This window comes from Rhinopithecus bieti, unplaced genomic scaffold (assembly GCF_001698545.2).
Source record: "Rhinopithecus bieti isolate Rb0 unplaced genomic scaffold, ASM169854v2 scaffold_13351, whole genome shotgun sequence".
Taxonomy (NCBI): Eukaryota; Metazoa; Chordata; class Mammalia; order Primates; family Cercopithecidae; genus Rhinopithecus; species Rhinopithecus bieti.
This window is the reverse complement of record NW_016807514.1, coordinates 4,046,453-4,071,446: the sequence shown is the minus strand read 5'-3', so window position 1 is coordinate 4,071,446 and position 24,994 is coordinate 4,046,453. Positions and strand designations below refer to the sequence as shown.

Genomic DNA, 24,994 nt, shown 5'->3' with positions numbered 1-24,994 from the left:
TTATATCAACAAGTTTCTTTCAACATTCCCATGCATTCATAATAACTATAGAACAGAAAGATTGTTTTAATTTGCTGTCCTACCTCAGTGACCTGATGAATACACTGGAAACAGTCACCAGTTTGAGTAAGGCCAGTTGAAGCCCTTACAGTATAAGTCCACAATTTAAGAAAATGAATCCCACGATGAGATTCGTCATGCTTCGGCCGTGCGTGGACCAGTCAGCTTCCGGGTGTGACTGGAGCAGGGCTTGTCGTCTTCTTCAGGGTCACTCTGCAAGGGTTGTCCGGGCTTGGTCTTGCCTCCCAGGTTTCAGGCGCTGCAGGTTTTACAAGGCTGTGGTGGATCCAGGCTAGGATTCCCTCCACCTTCACAGAGGTGGGAGTGTTCAGGATAACAGTCTGGGGTCCTTTCCACCGTGGGCACAAAGAGGCTACATTCCAGTCCTTGATCCACACTCGATCACCTGGGGAGAAAGGGTGAACTGGGGAGAATAAGCTAACAGGGCATCTCTCATTTACCCAGGCTGAGATTGTTTGTGTAATTTTCCCTAAAGCCTGTAGCTGTCGCTGTAACTCAATTTCACCTAACTCCCGGGGAGTGCCTGGAAGTACCCGCAATATGGGAGGGGGCCTATGATATAACATTTCATAAGGGGAATATCCTGTTCTTTTATAAAGGGATACATCTAATTTTAAATAATACCATAGGGAGAGCCTGTATCCATCTTAATCCTGTTTCCTGACATACTTTCCCTCAACTATTTTTGATAGTCCGATTCATCCGCTCCACCTTTCCGGAACTCTGAGGCCGGTAGGCAGCATGCAATTTCCATGTGACCCCCAATACCTTTGCTGTCTTCTGTACCAAGTCAGCCACAAACACCGGCTCGTCATCCGAGCCGACCCGTAAGGGCAGTCCAAATCTAGGAATAAGATCTCGAAGAAGCACAAGGGTTACTTCACCAGCTTTCTCAGTTGGTGTTGGATAAGCCTCAACCCACCCAGAGTAGGTACACACAAGAACTAGTAAACACTTGTTACCGCCAGACTTTGGCATCTCTGTGAAGTCCACCTGGAGCTCTTCAAAGGGGGCTGCTCCATAAGCTTATACGTCGGGCACCCCGCTGTCCAAGCCCCGCAAGAGGAGCTGGCTGGCGCGCCATGTGGGAAGGGGCCGCTCAGCGGTCTTGGGCGGGAGGCCCCGGCTCCCTCTGTGGGGAGCCCTAGGGCCATGCGGAGATACGGAGGAGGGGAGGCGCCTCCCCTGAGCTCCTGGCGCAGCGACCCCATGGCCCCGACTCATCGCGGAAGGGCTCGGCTCTCCCGGGCGCCAGTGCTGTCTCGGGTGAGGTTCCCGCGAGACTGTTCTCTGCGTCCTGGACTCACCGCGGGGCGCTCCCTGGACACTTGCCACCCCTTGCCGCCAAGGCCGGAACTCCGCGGAGCCCCTGGCAACGGACCGACGCGGTCGCGGTGCTTGGCAGACGTTGCCCCGGGTTCGCATACGTCCCTCGGGAATTTTGTCCCGGCGTGGCTCCCGTAGCCAGACGCTTCACCCCACCCGCCCTACTCCCGCCCCCCATTCCCGCCCGCTGGCTCCCAGAACACGCTCCGCCATGGCGGCGCCGTCGCTGTGGCGTCACTGTCCTGGCGGCCAATCCGAGGGCTGCGCGCGGGTCCCTTCCCCGCTTCTATTGCCGGGAGGAAGGGGGTGTGTCGCGCCTGCGCAGTGGTCTTGGCCACCGGCTCGCGGCGCGTGGAGGCTTGTCCCGGACGCACGCGAGTCACACTCGGGTTGGGGTCCTGGCGGCGGGGCTGCGAGCATGTCGTGGCTTTTCGGCATTAACAAGGGCCCCAGGGGTGAAGGCGCGGGGCCGCCGCTGCCTTTGCCTCCCGCGCAGCCCGGGGCCGAGGGCGGCGGGGACCGCGGCTTGGGAGACCGGCCGGCGCCCAAGGACAAATGGAGCAACTTCGACCCCACCGGCCTGGAGCGCGCCGCCAAGGCGGCCCGCGAGCTGGAGCAGTCGCGTGAGTGCGGCGGAGCCGGGCGGGTGGGACGGTCGGGCCGGGCCGGGAGCTCTGGCCCTTGCTGCTCCTCGCCGCTGTCGGCAGCCACTTCCCGGGGAGACTGCGTCCCCGGAGCACCCCCGGCCGGAGCCGTTTCGCGTGCCGGGAGGATCGGACTCTCCGTCACCCTTTTGCACCTCTGCAGCTGTCAAGAGCGGGTCAGGTGCGGAGGTGGCGCTCACGGGTTGCGGAGGTCAGGGCCTGGGGCTGGCCCTGGTCTGTCGGTTACCGCCGAGTGCGTGGGATCTTTCTGCGCTTGCTGCCTCCACGTGGCACAGGCCAAGGCGTGGCCATATGGGTAGATGGGTTTGTTGGGTGGTTGCTAGCAATTTCCACACAACGAGGGAAGCATATTTGAGAGTTACTTGGTTCTAACGAGAGTCTAGCAGATTTGCAGTTCTTGTTGGAAGACGTTAGCGTTTGCACGGCGAGGTCTGTGAACCGCAGGTCAGGCCGTGCTGCCCAACTTGAGGAAATCCCTTACCCAGTGCCCTCAGGTGTGAGCACTCACCATGTTGGCCAGGCTTGTCTTGAATTCTGGCCTCAGGTGATTCGCCCACCTCGGTCTCCCAAAGCGCTGGGATTACAGGCGTGAGCCGCTGCTCATGGCCTTGCTGGGTAATTTTAATGATCAGGTTAGGATGGGAATCAAGGGCTGGATTTCAAGGCACCTCGGAGGACAGCGGACTTTGGTGACGGACTTTCTTGCTGCAGGCTCATTTGGAGGGTTGTTTTCTTTCCTAATTCCTGGGGGTTTTCACCTGCTAACTTCACTTAGAGATCGAAACTTGTCACACTTCGAGAAGCTGAATCTTAGTTATCAGTGGTACAGGCCTGATTGAGCAGCCTCAGGCCGGCGAGGGCCTCCTCCCCATGGTGCAGACCTGTGCCTCTGAGTTGCTCCAGTCCTGGCAGCCCCAGAGCCCCTGATCCGCAGTCTGCTGTGCCTGGGTTGCCAGTGCCTTGGCCTGCCCTCTCTGTGGTCCAGCGGGGCCTGCAGCAGGGTATCCAGGTGCACCGTGGGGAGCCCTCCATCAGTCTTTGTTTCCTATGGATTCTGTTCCAGGTGTGGACTCTTTCATTCTTTCATTTTTATCCCTTCCCTCCTTCCTGGCCTGACTGCTGGCTGGTGGGAGAGGTTTCTCCAAAGTTTGCCGCTCCCTTTCCGTCCTGGACCTCTTTTTCCCCGGGTGCTCCCTGCCCTGCCCATCTGCCTGGTAGTCCCTCTGCAAGCCCGTCCCCTCCTGGCTTCCTCTGTGCCCCTTTCCTGGCAGCAGGGTCGCCGAGATTCAGCCGGAACCCGTTGCTTTGGCCTTGCTGCTCTCCGGGCACACGGGCGGCTCCTCCTCACAGCCTGGCTGCCTCCTCTGTCCCTTGAGGCAAAGCCCCATGCTGCCTCGTTCCCAGGGTCTCCCCTGACCCCTCCTGCGGCCTGTCCTTGGAAGCCAGAGCAGCACATCGTCCCAGAACTGTCTGAGAGCACCAGCGCTCACCCTGCACTCCACAGAGGGGTGCCTGGCGGAGACCCTCGTGCCCAGTGGGTGTGAATCCATGCACTGGGACGCACGTCCTGGCACAGGGTCACCCCAAGGTGGTGAATGCTTGTTCTCATTCTAATAACCGAGAGGCCACACGAGCCCCGGACCTGCTCTTTCCCCTCTCATCCTCCCCAGAGTCACTGGGGGTGGGAACTGTCAATGAGCCATTTTCAGGGGAGGGAGTGGCCTCAGCTTAACCCAGCCAAAGGTCCCCTCGGGAGGAGGTAGGCAGAGCGCCTCACTGTGACACCCACGTTCCTGTCACTGCTCTGTGGCAAGACCCTGGGGGCTGACACACCCTCGGGCCCCCTCTGGGTCAGAGTGAGAGTGGTTGAGGGCACCGGGGCCCTTCAGCCCTTGGCTTCCTGAGCTCACCAGCCAAACCCTGGCACTGTCTTCCCTGAGAGGCAGGTCCCTGTCCCATCTGTGCTGTGGTTACTGGGGCCCCCGAGGGTGGCCTCCAAGCTCCTTCCCGGAATCTGACGCTGATGCCCGTCAGGCCAGTTCGTGCCTAACTACAGGCCCAAGCAGAGCCACCCCAAACACCAAAGCATCACTGCCTCTGTCTAAATGCAATGAGTGCTCCCCACGGTGCTTCACGCCTGTGTCAGTCACCTCCAAAAATTACACCTGAACTGAGAACAAACGTTGAGCTCTAGTTAGTGATGTGTTTGCTTCAGTTGACTCTGAAGGCTTCAAAAAGTGAGACGGCCTGCGGGAGGCAGAGAGACGGGAACAAAGCCCCAACCCAGGAACATCGGGGGTCCCTGCCTGCTTTACGGACGTGTCTTTCTGTTTTAGAAGATGTATTTATTTATTTACTTATTTGAGATGGAGATGCGCTCTGTCACCCAGGCTGGAGTGCAGTGGTGCAACCTCGGTTCATTGCAACATCCACCTCCCAGGTTCAAGCAGTTCTCCAGCCTCGGCCTCCCAAGTAGCTGAGATCACAGGCGTGCACTGCCGTGCCCTTTCTTTGTCTTTTTAGTAGAGACGAGGTTTCGCCATGTTGGCCAGCCTGGAGATTTGTTTTTTTAAGTCTTTCTCTGTCCAGCTGGAGTGCAGCGGTGTGATCTGGGTTCACTGCAGTCTCTGTCTCCGGGGTTCAAGCCATCCTCCCACCTCTGCCTCAGAGTAGCTGGAATTACAGGCATGCGCCACTGCACCTGGCTAATTTTTGTATATTTAGTAGAAATGGGGTTTCACCACATTGGTCAGGTTGGTCTCTTAACTCCTGGCCTCAAGTGATCCACCCGCCTCAGCCTCTCAAAGTGCTGGGATTCCAGGAGTGAGCCACCGTGCTCGGCCAGAAGATTTTTATGGTAAAATTTTGTGATGGGAAAACTGTCATCCCAGAAAATTTTGAGACCCGATGCTTAGGCCTCAGCAGCTCGGAGAATGCGCACTTCTGTCCCAGAACACCCAAACGTCGACCTATGTTAGCTCCCCACTAGGAACAAAATGTAACTGGGGACGTTGTCGTACGCTTGCCCTCGTCACCCTGGGCGTGTTGGCTGGTATCCAGTTCTTATTCATTCCCTTTCTTGCCTGCACGTGCTTGATGGCAGATCAATGACAATAGCCATTGGAAGCTTAGGAAAAGCGTATGTAACGTGAAGAAATAGAGGACCCTTTAGCCATCGCCTGACTTTCCGTTGAATTGGGAAATAGCCTCCTCCCGTGCACGTGGGATGGCCTTCCCGATGTGACTCTCCAAGGCCGTCCGTGGGGGATAAAACCCCACAAATGCACCAGCCCGTGTGCTGGGGACGGCGCATCGTCATGCCAGGTCTGACTGGGAAGGAGGATGGTGAGGCAGGGCTTGGGGCTTTGAGGTTGAGGCGTGGCTGTGGACTCCAGAAAACCCCTTGGCTGATGTGCATGCCTGTCCAGTGGCATCCGGGTATCCTAACACCTGCCCTCCGTGCCCCTGCATCCACAGGTTATGCCAAGGACGCCCTGAATCTGGCACAGATGCAGGAACAGACGTTGCAGCTGGAGCAACAGTCCAAGCTCAAAGTGAGTGGGGCCTGCACGGGCCCGGAGGCCGGGGTGCACATGGGGTTCGGGCGTGGAGATTGGGCTACTGCCGGTGGGTAGGGCCAGCGACGTGTACATGGGCAGTAGTGGGGCCCAGGGCCGAGCGTGGGCGCCTCATTTCACAGAAGGAAACAAGGGGAGGTGAGAGACACTGCTGCAGTGCCACCCGAGAGGAAGGACCAGTGTTGGTGAGGGTGTCTTGTCGTCTGGAGGACCTGGGTCTTCTTGAGGTTCTCACCTTATTTCATTATGCTCAGCAGGATTTTTTTTGTTTTATTTTATGTATTTATTTATTTTGAAATGGAGTCTGTTTCCCAGGCTGGAGTTCTGTGGTGCCTTCTGGGCTCACTGCAACTTCCGCCTCCTGGGTTCAAACAATTCTCCTCCCTCAGCCTCCTGAATAGCTGGGATTACAGGCACCCACCACCACACCTGGCTACTTTTTATATTTTTAGTAGAGACAGGGTTTCACCATGTTGGCCAGGCTGGTCTCGAACTCCTGACTTCAAGTGATCCACCTGCCTTGACCTCCCAAAGTGCTGGGATTACAGGCATGTGCCACTGTGCCCGCCCTGTTTCTTATTATTTTTATTTTTTTATAGACAGTCTCAGTCTGTCTTCCAGGCTGGCGTGTAGTGGCGTGATCTCGGCTCACTGCAACCTCCACCTCCTTCCTCAGCCTCCGAGCAGCTGGGCCTACAAGAGCCCGCCACCACAACTGGCTAATTTTTATATTTTTAGTAGAGATGGGGTTTCACCATGTTGTCCAGGTTAGTCTCTAATTCCTGACCTCAGGTGATCCACCCACCTTGACCTCACAAAGCGCTGGGATTGTAGGTTAGAGCCATCACACCCGGCCCACCCAGCAGGATTCCTAGAATTGGCATGAGCTCTGCCCTCATCACGGTCCAAAAGTGAGCACCTGACCGGAGCTGCCCAGAACCAGCCTTGGGGGTGGGGTTGGTGTCCGGCCTTCCTCCCTGGCGCCTTCGCAGGCTTCTGCTGGTGCTTCTCTGCCTGCGGGTCTGGATTCCTCCAGGGCCTGAGCCTGGGTGCAGATGCAGCTGGAAGCCCTGAGCCTGCTGCACACACTAGTCCGGGTACGGAGTCTGCCGTGCCGGGGCCCGTGCAGACACAGGAGGGACTGTCAGGCAGTGCCAGCCCTGAGAAGTGCCAGCTGGTGGGTGCTGTGCTCTGCAGGAGTACGAGGCCGCTGTGGAGCAGCTCAGGAGCGAGCAGATCCGGGCGCAGGCCGAGGAAAGGAGGAAGACCCTGAGCGAGGAGACGCGGCAGCACCAGGCGGTAAGAGCGCGAGAGGCCGCAAGGGAAGCCGCCCGACTCCAGGGAATGGCTCAGGGCAGGACTAGGAACCCGGTGCGGTCCCGGGCGCTCTGGAGTCAGCCTTTGGAGCTGCCCTTGGAACAGCCTTGCACAAACGCCTAAGACCTGTAAAGTCCCTCACTGCTGAGCCGGACGGGAGGTCCCCGCCCCCCGCATGTTTGTGTGAGGCTGATGGCGCGTGGGAGTCCCGGTGCCCGGCCGGGTTGGCCCTGAGTGCAGCTCCCGGCTGAGATGTGTCCTTGCCGCCCTCTTCTCCTGCAGAGGGCCCAGTATCAAGACAAGCTGGCCCGGCAGCGCTATGAGGACCAACTGAAGCAGCAGGTGAGCTGAGCCTCCCCTGCCAGGTGCCTGCGTCCCCGAGAACGTAGGCCGCTTCGTATAGGTCGGTGGGTCAGAGGCCGTGGGACAAGAATGCTGGGGCTGCTGATGGTGGTTGCTAGTGCAGGGGAAACTTCTCAGACAGACGCGCACTGGCACACGTGTACAGGCACACATGTAGAGACGTGTGCACACACGTACAGGGAGACACAGGTACCCCCCCACACGGGAACACACACACTCCCTGCACACACGGACATGCACACACACACACCCCTGCACACAAGGGCACACACACCCCTGCACACATAGGCCCACACACACACACCCCTCCACAGAGGCCCACACACGCACACCCGCAAACACCCCCATACACACGGGCACGCACACACACCCTGCACACAGGTGCACATCCCCCCACATGGACACACACCCCGCACACGGGCACGTACACATCCCCACACACCGCACACGGGCACACACACCCGCACACGGGCACACACACCCACACACGGACACGCACACACACCCTGCACACAGGTACACACCCCCACACACATGGACACACACCCCGCACACGGGCACGTACACATCCCCTCACACCACACACGGGCACACACACCCGCACATGGGCACACACACCCTCGCACACGGGCATACACACCCCCGCCCACACCCACATGGGCATGCACAACCCCCCCTGCATGGGCACATCCCCCACTACAGGCACAGACCCCCCCTGCGCATACACCCCCACACGGGCAGAATCACCCCCTGCACACCCCCTGCGTGGTCTCCGCAGCAGAGGCTCTCCAGGCACGTGGAGCCTCCTTGTCTCCCACCCGGGTGCCCAGCTGGCAGCGTGGGAGGTCGTGCTTGTGATGGCTGGTCAGTGGCAGAGAGCAGGTCTCTGGGCCCATCAGAAAAGCTTCGGTGACATCTGCTCCCTGCTCCTTAGGGCCCGTCGCCCTCAGTCCTGAGCTCACAGGTGGGGTTCACGTGTTGCCTGTTGTGGCCATTGTAGCTTTAACGTTTAATTGGCAGAAGACAGCGGCTTCCTTCAGCACAGCCTGAATCAGGGCGGTGGTGTTGGGAGGTCTGCCGCGCAGTGGCCCTTCTCAGGGAAGCTGCAGTGGGGGCTGTTTCTGCCGCTGGGGAGTTTGGGCTCCTGAAAGCAGCCCCTCAGCGACTGCTGTCCCGGTCGATGTCACCCGTGTCTGTGTCAGGCTGTGGCATCTGCAGGCCCCCAGGTGCGCGGGACGCTTGGAGCCCATGGTCCTGGGGCAGACACAACCTCTGGATTGGTGTTGAGCATTTTTCTGGTTTTAAAGGCTTTTCTCTTTTTCTACGGCTTCTTCTCAGCAACTTCTCAATGAGGAGAATTTACGGAAGCAGGAAGAGTCAGTGCAGAAGCAGGAGGCCATGCGGCGAGGTAGGCTGTCTGCTCTCCTGGCTGGGGCGGAGGCCATGGTGGCAGCATGGAGAGCAGGGGCTGCTTGTGGACCTCAGCGCCTGACAGACACTTGCCCGGCGTGCACTGAGCCTGAGCCCCTCATAGCTACCAATGCAGTGGGCAAGGCTGCCAGGGCTTCCTGGGGTCGGACTCCCACTGAGAAGACACCTGTGCCTGCGGCGAGACACCAGGGCTTGTGCGGGGAGGGCAGGAGCTGCTTCGCTTCATGGGAAGAACATGGGTCTTTTCTTTTTTTTTTTGAGATGGAGTCTCGCTCTGTCACCCAGGCTGGAGTGCAGTAGCACAATCTCAGCTCACTGTAGCCTCCGTGTCCTGGGTTTAAGCAATTCTGCCTCAGCCTTCCGAGTAGCTGGGATTACAGGTGCCCGCCGCCACACCTGGCTAATTTTTTTGTATCTTCAGTAGAGACAGGGTTTCACCATGTTGACCAGGCTGGTCTTGAACTTCTTGACCTCGTGATCCACCAGCCTTGGCCTTCCGCAGTGCTGGGATTACAGGCGTGCGTCTCTGTGTTCTGCTTAGAACATGGGTCTGTACTGTCCTGTTTACTATCTTTACTATCCCCAATGAGGATCCCAGGTATTTGGTGCCATGTGGCATTTGTCGGTGAGGGCTCCAGGCGAATGTTTGTCACCACTTTTCACCGGGGATGGGCTTGTGGTGGGGTGTGCACATTTACTATTCAATAGCCAGACACACGGCACGGCACGCGTCTCTGAGTTCTGACAGCTGTGTTTCTGTGTGAGGGGGGCTTCTCTGGGAACTCCACGTTCCAGTTCTTTGCTTTAAAGGGAACGTCCTGAGAAGGTGCCTGGGCCTCTGGGTCGGATTTCAGGGGCTGTAATCCATGGGCAGGGCTGGCATGTGCACCGTTCCTACAAAGGCCTGTGTGTGTCTGTCCGTGGCATGGTGCGGGTTGTGGTGTGGGCCTGCCCATGGGCTGGGCTTGTCCATGGCGTGAGCCAGTCCGTGGCCTTAGTCTGTTGGCAGTGTGGGCCTGTCAGTGGCCTGGGCTGGTCCGTGGTGGCCTGTCCGTGGTGTGGGCCTGGTGGCGGTGTAGGCCTGTCCGTGGCCTTAGCCTGCCAGCAGGGTGGGCCGGTCCGTGGCGTGGGGCTGTCCACCGTGTGGACGGAGGCAGACGTGCTGTACTGTGTGGCGCTGAGCTGCCCTGCCTCTCTGGGGCAGCCACCGTGGAGCGGGAGATGGAGCTGCGGCAGAAGAACGAGATACTGCGAGTGGAGGCTGAGGCCCGGGCACGTGCCAAGGCCGAACGAGAGAACGCAGACATCATCCGCGAGCAGATCCACCTGAAGGCGGCCGAGCACCGTCAGACCGTCTTGGAGTCCATCAGGTGAGCGCTGCCGAGGCCCATGCTGGCTGCAGACGGAGCCACGCAGGTGTGAGTCGCTGGTCCCGGGGCGCTCCAGCTCTTCCAGGCCTGGCTGCCGTTGGCTGGCTCCCTGGTGGGGTCACTGCCCCTCTGTCATGGCAAGGCCAGGCCGCCATCTCAGGGCCTCAACCTGCTCTTGCTACGTGGCGTGGATCTTCTTGTCCGTCCTGGTCACATCACTGCTTTCCCCACAGGACGGCTGGCACGTTGTTTGGGGAAGGATTCCATGCTTTTTTGACGGATCAGAAGAAAGTGACAGCCACGGTAAACATTCTTATAAAATAGGGCTGGGAGGTGGCTGAGGGGCCGCCTGTGGGGGCCTCCTGGAGCCCCGGGTCCTGTCCCTGCTGGCTCTGCACAGGCCCTGGTGCTTTGCCAGCACAGAGCAAACCCACGTTGTACCTGCTGGCCACAGCTGCTCCTCCCTTCTCAAGCTGGAAGAAGAAACCACAGTTGCCAGCCTGGGCCACACAGTGAGACCCCATCTCTACAAAAAAATCAAACATTAGCTGGGTGTGGTAGCAGCGTCTGTGGTCCCACTATTCGAGAGGCTGAGGTAGAAGGATCACTTAAACCCAGGGATGTCGCAGCTGCAGTGAGCTGAGATCGCACCACTGCACTCCATCCTGGGCGACAGAACAAATCCTTGTCTCAAGAAAAAAATTGTCAAGAGTGGTGGCTCACACCTGTAATTTCTGCACTTTGGGAGGCGGAGGCAGAGGCGGGTGGATCATGATGTCAGGGGATCGAGACCATCCTGGCTAACATGGCGAAACCCCATCTCTACTAAAAAACAAAACAAAAAAAAACCCAAAAAATTAGCCAAGCATGGTGGTGGGCGCCTGTAGTCCAAGCTACTCAGAAGGCTGAGGGAGGAGAATCACGTGAACCGGGAGATGGAGGTTGCAGTGAGCCGAGATCCCACCACTGCATTCCAGCTTGGGCCACAGAGCGAGACTCCGTCTCAAAAAAAAAAAAAGACCCTGACTCCATTTTGCAAAAACCTTCTTTAGTCCTTATAAAACCCTGAGAGTTTGAAGTTCACAGATTCCTCTCTCGCTTAAAGCCTCACTCTTCTGTGCTCAGGCTCCGGCCTGCTGTGATGGTGCACTACGTCGCACACGGCTGTGTCCTCCGTCCCCTCGTGCCCAGCACACAGTAGGTACCTGGCACACAGTGGGCAGTTGCTCTGCCGTGGTGTTGGCGCCCTGTGTTGTGACTGCAGCGCCTGCCTGTGGCCTCGCCAGTGTGACGGTGAATGTCACCGGTGGTGGTTCCACCTGTGTTGGTGAGACGGCGTCACATGAGAACAGGAGGGAGCTGCTTAATGCACCGTTGACTTTGTTTGTGTTTAAAGGCAGGGTCTTGCTCTGTGTTCAGACTGGAGTGCAGTGGCGCCATCTCGGCTCACTGAAAGCTGCACCTCCCCAGTTCAAGCAGTTCTGCCTCAGCCTCCCGAGTGACTGGGATTACAGGCTCACATCGCCACACCCAGCTAATACAGGCCTGTGCCGCCAGGCCCGGGCAGTTTTTCTATTTTTAGTAGAGATGGGGTTTCACCACGTTAGCCAGGCTGGTCACGAACTTCTGACCTCAAGTGATCAGCCTGTCTTGGCCTCCCAAAGTGCTGGGATTACACGGGTGAGCCACCAGGCCTGACCTACATTTTTGTTTGTTTTTGAGACAAACTTTTGCTTTTGTTGCATAGGCTGGAGTGTAATGGCACGGTTTCAGCTCACTGCAACCCCCGCCTCCCGGGTTCAAGCGATTCTCCTGCCTCAGCCTCCCACGTAGACAGGATTACAGGCATGTGCCACTATGGCCAGCTAATTTTTTGTTTTTTAGTAGAGACAGGGTTTCTCCAGGTTGGTTAGGCTGGCCTCGAACTCCCGACTTCAGGTGATCCACCCGCCTCAGCCTCCCAAAGTGCTGGGATTACAGGCCTGAGCTACCGCGCCCAGCCGGCCTAATCGATTTTTTAGACGAGTTAGAGATTTCGGGTTAGCCTTGTTTTCCAGGAAGAAAGTACCATTTTTAATGGCCCAGACAGTAGCAGAGGGTGTGGCCCTGTGACATATCCGGCTGGGTCTGCCCAGGGCCCTGTGCAGCGACCGGGGCTTTGCAGGATTTATGCTGCCAGTTGCAGAGAAAATGGCCCTGAGTGAGGGCGCTGTGGCGGCCCCACCTGCCTCCTGTAACCAAGTGACTGTGGGATTCGGGGCGGGGAATTCGGGTTCCTGTGCTGCCAGCACACAGCCCTGTGCTTCTCCCTTGGGCAGAGAGAGGGTGGGGGCAGCCCCGTGCATCTCCCGCTGGTGGAGGGAGGGAGGGTGGGGCAGGCACACCAGTGCGGTGTCTCTGCTGCAGGTGCTTGGGCTGACGCTGCTGGCTGGCGGGGTCTACTCTGCCAAGAATGGGACAGCCGCCGCGGCCCGCTTCATCGAGGCTCGGCTGTGGAAGCCGTCCCTGGTGAGGGAGACGTCCCGCATCACGGTGCTGGAGGCGCTGCAGCACCCCTTCCAGGTAGCGGCGCGGGCCTGGCCCTCCCTGAGTGCGGTTCCTGGCTGAGTCCCCTCTGCACCATGAGCAGAGCCCGCCCGTGCACACCCTCCTGCCCACGCACACCCTCCTGTCCCTGCCCTTTCCCCGTATGACCGGCACCCGCATGCTGCATCACGCCTGGGTTTTCCTGTCCAGTGCTGTAGCTTAGGGGTCTGCATCAGTGAGACCCTTCGCCCGTCTGCCTCGGTCTCCCCTGCTCGGGGCTCTGTGTCAGGGAAGCTGCTGCAGGCCACGGTGTCTGGCGGCCTCCCTGGGGAGCCGCGCCACTGGCCAGCCCCCGAGGTGCCTGCTCTCCACACGGGGGTGGTGAGGTCTCCACAGGTCACTCAGTGGGTGGTTAATGAAATAAAAACCAATAAGGAACCGGAAAATGCCCCCCAATCCCTGCAACAGTCACCCTGTCTCCCAGTGGGATGGGGTTCCAGCTCCTGGCCAGTCCTGGCTGTGCTTTGGGGCAGCTCTGTTTCGGTGTGTTACCGAGTGTGTCTGTGCGTTGGTGGCTGTGCCGTGGCTGTGGCAGGTGACCCAATGGCGCTTCCCCTTCCCCTCCGGCAGGTCAGCCGGCGGCTCCTCAGTCGGCCCCAGGACGCGCTGGAGGGTGTTGTGCTGAGTGTAAGTCGGTGTGCCTGGGCCGGGGGAGGTGCAGGGAGGGGACCCCGGAGATGTGCCAGGCTGTGGCCCTTGCTGGCACTCGAGGTGTCACCCAGGAGCTTTCGGCTTCTGAGATGCGACTGCTGGGACCATGCCAGGGATAGGCTGCCCGTGAGCTGAGTGGCACCCCGAGGAGTGGAGTCCGCACCAGGGCATTGCTGCAGCCCCTGCCCCCGAGGCTTCCGTGGGCCCTGAGTGTGTCCCCCAAGTCCCCATCTTCCCTGGCAGCCCAGCCTGGAAGCGCGAGTGCGCGACATTGCCATAGCAACAAGGAATACGAAGAAGAACCGCAGCCTGTACAGGAACGTCCTGATGTACGGGCCACCAGGCACTGGGAAGACGCTGTTTGCCAAGGTGGGAGCACCTGGCTGCGCAGGTGGGCCAGGGGCCGCTGGGGTCTCACCAGCCTGCAGGTGTCTGGGGGTCGGCCGCCTGGGAAGTGGACTCCCCTTAGGCCTTTGCCCACCCTCATGTAGGGTCAGTGTGCTGGTGTGGGCAACAGCGCCTCCCATCTTCCAGTCGGGACGTCTCCTGTCTGGCAGGTTGTGGCTTCCAGGCAGAGACGCCCGGCAGGGGCTCCACACTCCAGGTGGAGTGTGCAGGCTTTGCCGAGGCAGAGGGAACATCTGTTCTGTCTCCCCTCACTCTTCCTGTCTAGAAACTTGCTGTGCACTCGGGCATGGACTACGCCATCATGACAGGCGGGGACGTGGCCCCCATGGGGCGGGAAGGCGTGACCGCCATGCACGAGCTGTTTGACTGGGCCGATACCAGCTGGCGCGGGTGAGACGTCCCCACAGCGTGCACACAGGCCCTTCACTGCGGCCCAGCAGGCTGCCTTCGGGGAAGGGGGTCCAGGTGGCTTTCCGGGACCTCGTGGTCTTTCAGCAGCTCTGTCCTTGTGGCCACGCAGGAGGCCCGGCAGAGGGTCCCTCGGAGGGAAGGTCCCCTGAGTGTGGACCCTGGTGGACACGAGGCCCCCAGTGTGTGGAGGCTGCCAGTGGGATACTTGGCTCAGGGCAGAAGGGAGGTGGGTGGGTGTAGGGGGAGAGGGGTCTTCACAGCTGCAGGGGCGCCTCCTCCATGGCCGCCCTCCCTCCAACACGCGTGCAGGTGGGCGTGGGCACCGGCTCCTTTTGGTAGAACCATTTGGAAGTTAGCCGAAGACAGCATGGCACACACCCTTCAATAGGTCCCACAGTGACCGCACTCAGGGCACAGCCTGGGCACCCTTGCAACCTCAGCTGTCCCCGTTGGCACCACGTCGCTCATGGCTGGCACCCTCCCCTCTGACCTTTGACCTTTCACTTTAGAAGATCCTGCCCCTGGTGTGGACGCTGAGCGGCCGCCAGCGCTGCACTGGGCCGGGTGGGGGTGAAGCCTACGGGGCAGTCTGTCGCCCCCGTGTGCCGTTGGCTTCCCGGGGCCTTGTGAGGCTGGGCCGTGGTCACCTGCCCAGAGGCCAGGCTGATGGGCTTCTGTCAGATGCAGGACTTAGGGCTCCTTAAGGGGCAGAGGCTGCACCCCTTGGGGATCTGCCCACTCGGCCTGCTCCCGCCACAGCCGGACGCTGCTGTGGGCCGCTACAGGTGTCACTCTCGTCGTGCTTGGCCTCCCTTTCGTTTACAGCCTCCTGCTCTTCGTGGACGAAGCGGACGCCTTCCTTCGGAAACGAGCCACTGTGAGTGTCACTGAGCCTCTGTCTGACCACGGGGCTGGTGGAGTGGGCACAGACATCTCCCTGGGCCAGGCTGCAGCCCTCTGATCAATGGCTTTTTCTCTCTAAGTTTTGTGTGAAAAATAGCATTTTTTAGGTCAGCTGAAAGTTAAGTTATGGCTTTTGAGATTTGTTTTGTTTTGTTTTTTGAGATGGAATCTCTCTCTGTAGCCAGGCTGGAGTGCAGGGGTACAATGTCGGCTCACTGCAGCCTCCACCTCCTGGGTTCAAGCGATTCTTCTGTCTCAGCCTCCCAAGTAGCTTGGATTACAGGTGCCCACCACCCTGTCCAGACAGTATTTCTATTTTTAGTAGAGATGGGGTTTCATCATGTTGGCCAGGCTGGTCTTGAACTCCTGACCTCAGGTGATCCGCCCGCCTTCGCCTCCAAAAGTCCTGGGATTACAGGCATGAGCCACCACACCCGGATGCCCTGGTCTATTTTTATTTTTATTTATTTGAGAGGAAGTCTCGCTCTATGGCTTAAGCTGGCTTGCAGTGGCGCAGTCTTGGCTCACAGCAACCTCCACCTCCTGGATTCAAGCTAGTCTCCTGCCTCAGCTCCCTAAGTAGCTGGGATTACATGCTTTGGCCACCATCCCCAGTTACGTTTTTTGTTTATTTGTTTTTGTTTGTTTGTTTTTTCTTTGAGACAGAGTCTCGCTTTGTCCCCCAGGCTGGAGTGCAGTGGTGCGATCTCGGCTCACTGCAAGCTCCACCTCCGAGGATCATGCCATTCTCCTGCCTCAGCCTCCTGAGTAGCTGGGAGTACAGGCGCCTGCCACCGCGCCTGGCTAATTTTTTTGTATTTTTAGTAGAGACGGGGTTTCACCGTGTTGGCCAGGATGGTTTTGATCTCCTGACCTTGTGATCCGCCCGCCTCGACCTCCCAAAGTGCTGGGATTACAGGTATGATCCACCACGCCTGGCCGTTTTTTGTATTTTTAATAGAGATGGGGTTTCACCATGTTGGTCAGGCTGGTCGAAAACTCCTGACCTCAAATGATCCTCCCACCTCTGCCTCCCAGAATACTGGGATTGCACGCGTGATCCACCACGCCCAGCCTTTTAATGATCATTTTAAGACAGGGTCTCTGTCGTCCAGGCTGGAGTGCAGTGGCGCGATCACAGTTCACTGTAGCCTCGGCCTCTTGAGCTCAAGCCGTCCTCCTGCCTTAGCCGCCCTCGTAGGCAGGACTGCAGGGGCACAGTGCCATGCCCGGCTAATTTTTTTTGTAATGTTAGTAGAGATGGAGTTTCCTCACGTTGCCCAGACTGGGCTCGAACTTCTAAGCTAAAGAGATTTGCCCGCCTTGACGTTCTGAAGTGCGGGTATTACAGACGTGAGCCCCCACGCCCGGTCAGGCTTTTTTTTTTTTTTTTTTTTTTTTTCAGTCAGATTCTCACTGTGTCTCCCATGCTGGAGCGCAGCGGTACAATTTCAGCTCGCTGCAACCTCTGCCACCCAGGTTCCCCTCGTTACCCAGGCTGGGCTCAAACTTCTGAGCTATAAGAGGTGCTCCCGCCTTGACCTTCTGAAGTTCTGGGATTACAGACATGAGCCCCCATGCCCAGTCAGGGGTTTTTTTGTTTTTGTTTTTGTTCTTGTTTTTTTTGAGACAGTCTCACTCTGTCGCCCATGCTGGAGTGCAGCGGTGCAATTTCAGCTTGCTGCAACCTCTGCCTCCCAGGTTGAAGTGATTCTCCTGCTTCAGCCTCCCACATAGCTGGGACCACAGGTGTGCCACCGCACCTGGCTGATTTTTGTATTTTTAGTGGAGACGGGGTCTCACCATGTTGGCCAGGATGGCCTCAAACTGCCTACCTCAGGTGATCTGCCCTCCTCAGCCTCCCAAAATGCTACATTACGTGCATGAGCCACCGCCCCTGGCCCTGGTCAGGCTTTTGGGTCTAGATCCATGAAAGTTGCCGTGTCCCTGCTCCCTGCAGGAGGGAGGCCTGTGGGACCTTCTGCTGTGGCTGTTTACAAGGCTCTGCTCCTGGTGTCTAAAGCCGGAACCTTCTCTGTAGGAGAAAATAAGCGAGGACCTCCGGGCCACCCTGAACGCCTTCCTGTACCGCACGGGCCAGCACAGCAGCAAGTGAGGGAGCCCTTTGGGTTCCGGGCCCGTCCCGGGTGCAGGGCCTGTGCAGCCGTCGTCCCTGGTTTCCCACGAGGGACTCAGGGGCCCTGGAATCATAGTGCTGGGGTATACTCCGTGGCCTCAACATGTCCACTCTCGATGTCCCCTGGGAACGACCCAGCTCGGGACAGCATGGGGCGTCACTGAGAACATGCAAGGGCCCTCCTGGGCAGAGCCCGGGGTCAGTCCTGTCCTCACGGCCCTGTGCGTGACGCCCAGCTTTGCAGGTCCTCTGCCCCTAGGTTTAACTCTGTCCTGTGCCTGCCTGCAAGGGAGGTGGTCTGATCGTCTGAGGCTCTGCTGGGGCCTCCCTTGGAGGGTGTGGGTGCCCTGGGGTGGGAGATGGAGACACATTTGCTCCCACGGGAAGCTGGGCACGAGCAGGTCCTGTGTGTTTGGGTGGAGCCTGGGGCCTTGGTCCCCCGCCCGGATGCTGGACGGGGATGCACCTTCCAGGCTTGGGGCCCTCCCCACTTTGTGCGTCCTCCGTGAGCCTCTGCCCAGAGGTCCCCAGTATGGTGATCGCCCCACAGCAGGCTCCCTACTTCCTTCCAAATCCCCTAAGTTTGAGTTTTCTTGGTCTCCTGGGCCCCTCCAGCCCCAATCATGTGTCACAGGAGGATCAAGTCCTGCTGGGCGGCCGTGGCCGACTCCTCATGCGTGTTGGGCTCCCTGGCTCAGCTGCTGCCAGTAGACGCTCCCTGGAGCCCTGGCTCAGGTCCTCAGAGAGGCAGGGCTGAGGCCCTGCTGAGCCTCCGCTGTACCCGGGCCCCCAAGGTCTTATTCCTGGCTCATGTGGCCACTCTAGACATGGAATCTGGGTCCCGCTTCTCTGCTCCCAGCACAGCGGGGCTCAGGCAGCAGGAGTGGTGGTGGTCCCGGCGCTGCCTCTCAGGCTAGGCGAGGGTCAGCAGGGAAGTGCCATATGGGGCAAGAACAGAGGCCCAGGAAGCCGGGCGGAGGGACAGCTGGGTACACTGGGGCAGGTGGCCGACCAGGGCTGTGCCTGTGTCCTCATGTTTCCTGCCGCTTTAGATGCTTCCTGTGGGGGCTGAGGTGGCCCCGTTCCCCTCGGCGCAGCTCGGCCACCAGCCCCAGCATCCTCATCCCCACCCCGCAGGTTCATGCTGGTCCTGGCCAGCAACCAGCCCGAGCAGTTCGACTGGGCCATCAACGACCGCATCGACGTGATGGTTCACTTCGATCTGCCGCGGCAGGAGGAGCGGGAGCGCCTGGTGAGAATGTATTTTGACAAGTATGTTCTTAAGCCGGCCACAGAAGGAAAGCAGTAAGTGTCCTGCTCACCCACCCCCTGTCCAGGGACTCTTGCTCAGGGCCCACCCCGCCCCTGCTCTCCAGACGCTCCCAGCAGGCCCTGTCACAGGGGTGGGCACCACCTCCCTGTCCTGCAGTTTTTCACAGGAGCCTGTGGGCCCCAAGAGTCCCAGAGGCCACATCCAGGGAAGTCCCGTCCCCCTTTCCTCATCCCCACCTGAGAACAGCCTGGCGGCGTCTCCTCGGGTTTGGGGACAGAGTCCACCATCACTTACAAACCTTCAGCATTCCTTTTTTTGTTTTTTTTGAGACGGAGTCTCGTTCTTGTCCCCGAGGCTGGAGTGCAGTGGCCGGATCTCAGTTCACTGCAACCTCTGCTTCCCGGGTTCAAACAGTCCTCTTGCCTCAGCCTCCTGAGTAGCTCAGATTACAGTCACCCACCACCATGCTTGGCTAATTTTTTTTTTATTTTTAGTAGAAACGGGGTTTCACGATATTGGCCAGGCTGGTCTCGAACTCCTTACCTCAAGTGATTCACCCTCCTCAGCCTCCCAAAGTGCAGGGATTACAGATGTGAGCTACTGTGCTCGGCCTCTTTTCCATTCCTCTTCACTCCACGGAAGGCTGTAAGGAAATCCTGTGCCTAGCCACCCCGATGGGAGGTGACGTGGAATGTTGCTCTGAGACCCCCGTGTCGGGATTGGAGGGAGAGGCTCCTCGTGGTCCCCTGCTGGCTGCTGGCCTGGCCTTCCTCCAGCTGCCACGCCCGGCCCTGGAGCCTCATGGTGTGGGACGTGGCTCCGGCTGCACTTGTGCCTTGAGGCTCTCAGGCTCCCTATTGCTGGCGGTGGGTGCAGCAGGCACGGTGGGCAGAGCCCTCCAGGCGATGAGGGGCCCTGGGGCCACGCGCCGGCTGCCTCCGGAACACTCCAGATGAGCAGAGGCTGCTCCACCTCTTGGCGTCCCCAGGGCCCTGGTTTCTGAGTCCTTCTGTGCACCTGACCCAAATCCCTGCTGTCGCCAGTGACGACAAAAGAGAGCCTGGTTGCCGCTGCCGCCTGCTCCGTGCCAGCCCAGCTGTCTGGGCCTGCTTCCCTATGCCCTCCCCTGCCCTGGGCTCCCCCACCCCCACGGCTGCTCGTAGCCCTGGCACCATGACTGGAGTCTGTGGCCTTCAGTCAGATGCTTTTCTAGAATTGAGGGCCCTGCCACTGCCAGCGTAAAGGCCATGCATCCTGTGGGTGCTGTGTGAGCAGCTGTGGGCAGGGCTGCTGTGAGGAGTGTTTGGGGCTATCTCCAGGCCCTGCAGCCGCTCTCTTCCTGCTCAGTCTGGGCCTGGCCTGCAGCAGACAGAGGGTGCAGAGCTGGGCTGTCACAGGGAGAGGGCCCCTCCCAAGGGGACTTCTGGCATGGGTGCCCGCCTGGCTGCCCGTCTTCCAGTCCCTACCTCGTGGTGTGGGAGCTGCTGCCTTGGCCGGCCCACTTGGGAACTCCTTCCCCAGGCGTCTGAAGCTGGCCCAGTTTGACTACGGGAGGAAGTGTTCGGAGATCGCTCGGCTGACGGAGGGCATGTCGGGCAGGGAGATCGCTCAGCTGGCTGTGTCCTGGCAGGTGAGTCAGGCTCAGGCGCACCCACCCAGACGGGAGCCCAGCTGCTGCGGAGACACTCAGTTGTGCCTGTCCCAGCACCAGTGTCACGCGGGAACTTCTGTTGAGGGGTTTTCTGTGCATAGACGTGACACGGGGCACCCGCCCCAGTTGGGCCACTCCACTCCACATGGCGGTGCCCACCTGCTCATGCCTTCAGGAGGGTGGGCCCATTTTAGTGGCTGACGGTCACACGGGGCTCTCTGGAAGATAGTCCATCATTGCAGTAGCCTGCGCTCTGCTGGGTGGGGCGGGAGGCTTTAGACTCTCACCTTGGCCAACAGGCACCTCCTGGTGTAAATGCTCGTCAGGACAGGCCCTGTGTGAGTCGGGGGGTCGGGATGGAGGGACGTTGTGTTTTCTGGACCAAGTCCCTGGGCTTGGTCCTGTTTGACACACAGGTGGGAGTGGCCTCTGATTGTCCCACAGCCAGTTGTTCCGTGGAGGCCCCACTCCTGCAGCTGCGTGGCTGCTCCAGGGACGGGGGACCAGGACTCAGAGCAGTGGGTGTGGCCATCCAGAAAGCTTTGGTCTTTGGAGGTTGCTGGAAAAGCAAAACCAGGTCTGTGGGGCCGAAAACACCAAGGCCATGCGCACGCATCGCCGCCTCTGGTGTCTGCCGAGTCTGTGTGACAACCTGGTCACTCAACCTAGCAGCGCTTTTGAATGAATATGTGTCAGATTAATGAAGTAGCCAAGTACCTTGATTTAAACATTGGAGCCGGGGTCTATAGGGGCTGTATTAGTCAGTACAGGCTGGGTTATGCCGCTGTGACAAAGAGCCCCAGATCTCAAACTCCATTCTTACGGGTCAGCTGAGGTCTGTGTTCTAGGCTGTCCCCACTTGGGACCAGGTCTGTTTCTACAACTAAGAAAGCAGAGGCCGGGCATGGTGGTAGCTGATGCTTGTATTCCCAGCATTTGGGGAGGTCAAGTCAGCCAGATTATTTGAAGCCAGGAGTTCAGGACCAGCCTGGAAATTTTACAAAAATGAAAAAATTAGCCGGACCTGGTAGCACATGCCTGTAATGTCAGCTGCTTGGGAGTCTGAGGTGGGAGGATCACTTCAGTCCAGGAGGTCGAGGCTGCAGTGAGCTGTGATTGTGCCACTGCACTCCAGCCTAGGCAGCAGAGCGAGACCCTGTCTTAAAAAATAAGAATAATTTGGGCCAGGCACAGTGGCTCATGCCTGTAATCCCAGCACATTGGGAGGCTGAGGCAAGAGGATCACCTGGGGCCAGGAGTTCAAGACCAGCCTGGCCGACGTGGCCAACCTCACCTCTACTAAAAATGCAAAAATTATCTGGGTATATTGGTGGTGCATGCCTGTAGTCCCAGCTACTTAGGAGGCTGAGCCAGGAGAGTCTCTTGTATCCAGGAGGCGGAGGATGCGGTGAGCCGAGATGGTGCCACTGTCCTCCAGCCTGAGTGACAGAGTGAGACTCTATCTCAAAAAAATAGCAATAGGCCGGGTACGGTGGCTCACAGCTGTAATCCTAGCACTTTGGGAGGCCGAGGCAGGATCACGAGGTCAAGAGATGGAGACCATCTGACCAAATGGTGAAACCCCATCTCTACTAAACATACAAAAATTAGCTGGGTGTGGTGGCACATACCTGTAATCCCAGCTACTTGGGAGGATGAGGCAGGATAATTGCTTGAACCCAGGAGGCAGAGGTTGCAATGAGCCGAGATCACACCACTGCACTCCAGCTTGGCAACAGAGTGAGACTCCATCTCAAAGAACTAAAACTAAAACTGAAAATAATAATAATTTGTGCTGACCCAGCGCAGTGGCTCACGCCTTTAATCCCAGCACTTTGGAAGGCCGAAGCAGGCAGATCATGAGGTTAGTTGATCGAGACCATCCTGGCTCACACAGTGAAACCCTGTCTCTGCTAAAAAGTACAAAAAAAAAAAAAAATTAACCGGCCTGGTGGCGGCACCTGTAGTCCCAGCTACTCGGGAGGCTGAGGCAGGAGAACGGCGTGAACCGGGAGGCAGAGCTTGCAGTGGGCCGAGATCGCGCCACTGCACTCCAGCGTGGGCGACAGAGCGAGACTCTGCCTCAAAAATAAATAAATAAATAAACAAAATAATAATTTAGGCCGGGCGCGGTGGCTCACGCCTGTAATCCCAGCACTTTGGGAGGCCGAGGCGGTGGGTCTCCTTGACTTCAGGTGATCTGCCTCCTTTGTCCTCTCAGAGTGCTGGGATTACAGGCGTGAGCCACCGCACACAGCCTCTTGAATGTTTTTCTCATAAAAGGGTGTTGAATTTGGTCAAATGTTTTTCCTAAATTAGATGAGATGGTCACGTAGTTTCTGTCCTCCATTCTGCTAGTATCAATTCATTTTTGTATGAACATTTCATATGTGGAACATTGAGTGATTTTCGTATGTTGAACTATCCTTGCATTCCAGGAATAAATCCTGCTGCTTCGTGGTGTAGAGTCCTTTTACTATACTGCTGAATTCATTCTGCTGGCATTTTCTTGAGGACTTTGCCAGCGATGCTCATCAGGGATATTGGCCTGTCATTTTTCTTGTGGTGTCTTTGTCTGGGTTTGATATCAGGGTAATGCTGGCCTCCTAGGATGAGTGAGAAATGTTCTTCAATTTGTCCCAGAGTTTGAGGAGTGCTGCTGATTCTTCATGTTTTGTGAATTCACACGTGAAGACATCAGGTCCAGGTTTTGTCTTTGACCTTTTATAGTTTGAAGATTTTTGGTTCTCACAAAAGTTGCAAGGGTAGCACAGAGAGCTCCCAGGCCCGGGGCCTTGCCACGTGGTGAACGTCATGTGTCACTGTTGGCCCCACCTGGGACGGGGTCGTGCCCCATAATCCCACCCAGGAGGCCACATGACATTTAGCTGTCACTTCTGGTGGGCTCTTCCAGGTCCCGTGCTTCCTGGTGGGGTGGCCCCGTGAGCATCTGCTCAGCCCCTTTCCTCCACTAGGCCCTGGGTGAGGTGCAGCCACTCGGGTGCACCCTGAGGGTTCCTGCACCTGTTTGAACTCTCTTGGGTCGGGTCAAGACCAAAAATGATGCTGAGCACTCCTGGGCCCCTGAGCCACAGTGGCGGTCCAGCTCCAGTCGGTGTCTCCCCAGACAGTGGCTCTTGGCGAGGGGTGGGTGGTGCCAGAGGGGACGGGCACCACATGGTCATCCCCATGGCAGGTTCTGTCGTGGCAGCCGTGTTGTGGGAGGATGGTGTGGTGCTGTCCCTTTACCCTGTGAGATGAATCCTGCCTCTGGGAGGCACAGCCGGATGGGGTGAGAGGAAACCCCCAAGCGTCTGGAAGCGGATCCCCCATGCCTGGCTTCCTCCAGGCGTCCTCGCGCTGCACTCCTGACACGGTGCCCAGTGGTGCGGTGCCCACACCCTCACCCTGGCCACAGGTGGCTCCCCTTGGGGACTCCACGCCCTTCCACTGGCTGCCTTTCACTGGCACTGGGATGGCGAGTGACCTGTCCATGGCGGAAGGGCTGGACCTTAGGCTGCCTGAGACAGCACCAAGGGCCCCAGTCCCAGCAGCTCCAGCCTCCGTGTGCTGGATGCCAAGCCCTGTGCCAGGAGTACAGGGAGGTGGGGGCAGAGTTGGCCTTGGTGCCTTGAGGTGGGCAGTGGCTGCCTCTGCCCTGGTGGCTGGTGAGGGTCAGGGTCTGAGGGTCTGAGGTGCAGTGTGACCCGGGGGCACTGCCTGGCTACAGCTGAGACACACAGAGGGTCTGCAATTCCCCGGCCTCTTGGGAGCTGCCCTCGGTCAGCCGTCAGTGGGGCTTGGCCTCGGGCTTTCTGTTATTAGAAAGTCACTGAGAAACAGCAGTGCTGAGGACGCAGGCAGGCCTGTGGCACTGCAGGGGCCGCTCCCGGTGTCCACACGCATGCTGGGCTCTGCCGAGGTGCGGGAAGCCTGTGTTTCACCCTGAGGCCATCCTGGTTTGGCCCCTCCCCACCCAGGGGCCTGGTTTGGCCCCTCCCCACCTCAGGGCCCTGGTGTGCACTGGGGGTGGGGGGTTCCCACGGCGGCCTCCCTCAGCTCCCTCTCTCCTCACTAGGCCACGGCGTATGCCTCCGAGGACGGGGTCCTCACCGAGGCCATGATGGACGCCTGTGTGCAAGATGCTGTCCAGCAGCACCAGCAGAAGATGTGCTGGCTGAAGTCAGAAGGGCCTGGGCGCGGGGACGAGCCCTCCCCATCCTGAGTCCACGGCGAGACCCACACCTCACGGAGGCTGTCAGTGGACCCCTCCTACCCCCAACTTCCGGCCCCTGCACATTTAGGAAATATTCCTGGATGGGGAAGGGCTGTGCCCAGGGCCTCTGTGCACCAGGTTAGCTTGTGGTGGGGGCGGCCGTTCTGCCCCCCAGGACACCCCCTGTTGTGGGCACTGGCTAGGGAGGGGCAGGCCTCCGTCCTGCCCCTTAAGACACTTGGGAGACGCATTTTCCATGTGACTCGGAGTGGGAGGGGGAGGCTTTGCACCCCAGCCCCTGCCCATGCCACGGGGAGGGTGGGTGCTGGCTGACCCCCCAGGGCAGCAGGAGAGGGGCCGGTGATGTCTCTGTTCTCGGCTCCCACAGCAGAGTCGGGTGTTGGGGGGCCTGCCAGGACCAGACCGAGGTGGGGTGGCCTGAAGCCTGCTTCCCACTGCAGCCGGCACACCCCGAGAGCCCTGTGCACTGTGGTGGCCCTGAGAGCCCCAGGCTGTGGCCGGGAGGAGGGAACCTGGCCAGCGTCTGAGGCCACGCTCAGCTGGCCAGTTCAAGCCTGTGGCTGGAGCTGGGGTCTGTTTACCTATTAAAGTCCCACAGGTGCCTCA

The 24,994-nt window shown here is 58.8% G+C and overlaps 1 protein-coding gene across 1 annotated transcript; it reads left to right on the top strand.

The window, feature by feature from the left end:
- The first annotated feature begins 1,719 nt into the window (after nt 1-1,719).
- ATAD3A (ATPase family AAA domain containing 3A) lies at nt 1,720-24,994 on the top strand. Its single transcript, XM_017882518.1, has 16 exons — nt 1,720-2,030; nt 5,550-5,626; nt 6,848-6,949; nt 7,250-7,309; nt 8,669-8,738; nt 9,966-10,131; nt 10,365-10,434; nt 12,538-12,693; nt 13,288-13,344; nt 13,612-13,737; nt 14,042-14,166; nt 15,013-15,064; nt 17,132-17,202; nt 18,365-18,532; nt 20,022-20,130; nt 24,230-24,994. Exons 1-16 carry the CDS (start codon nt 1,826-1,828, stop codon nt 24,374-24,376), a joined length of 1,761 nt encoding a protein of 586 aa, XP_017738007.1. The 5' UTR covers nt 1,720-1,825; the 3' UTR covers nt 24,377-24,994.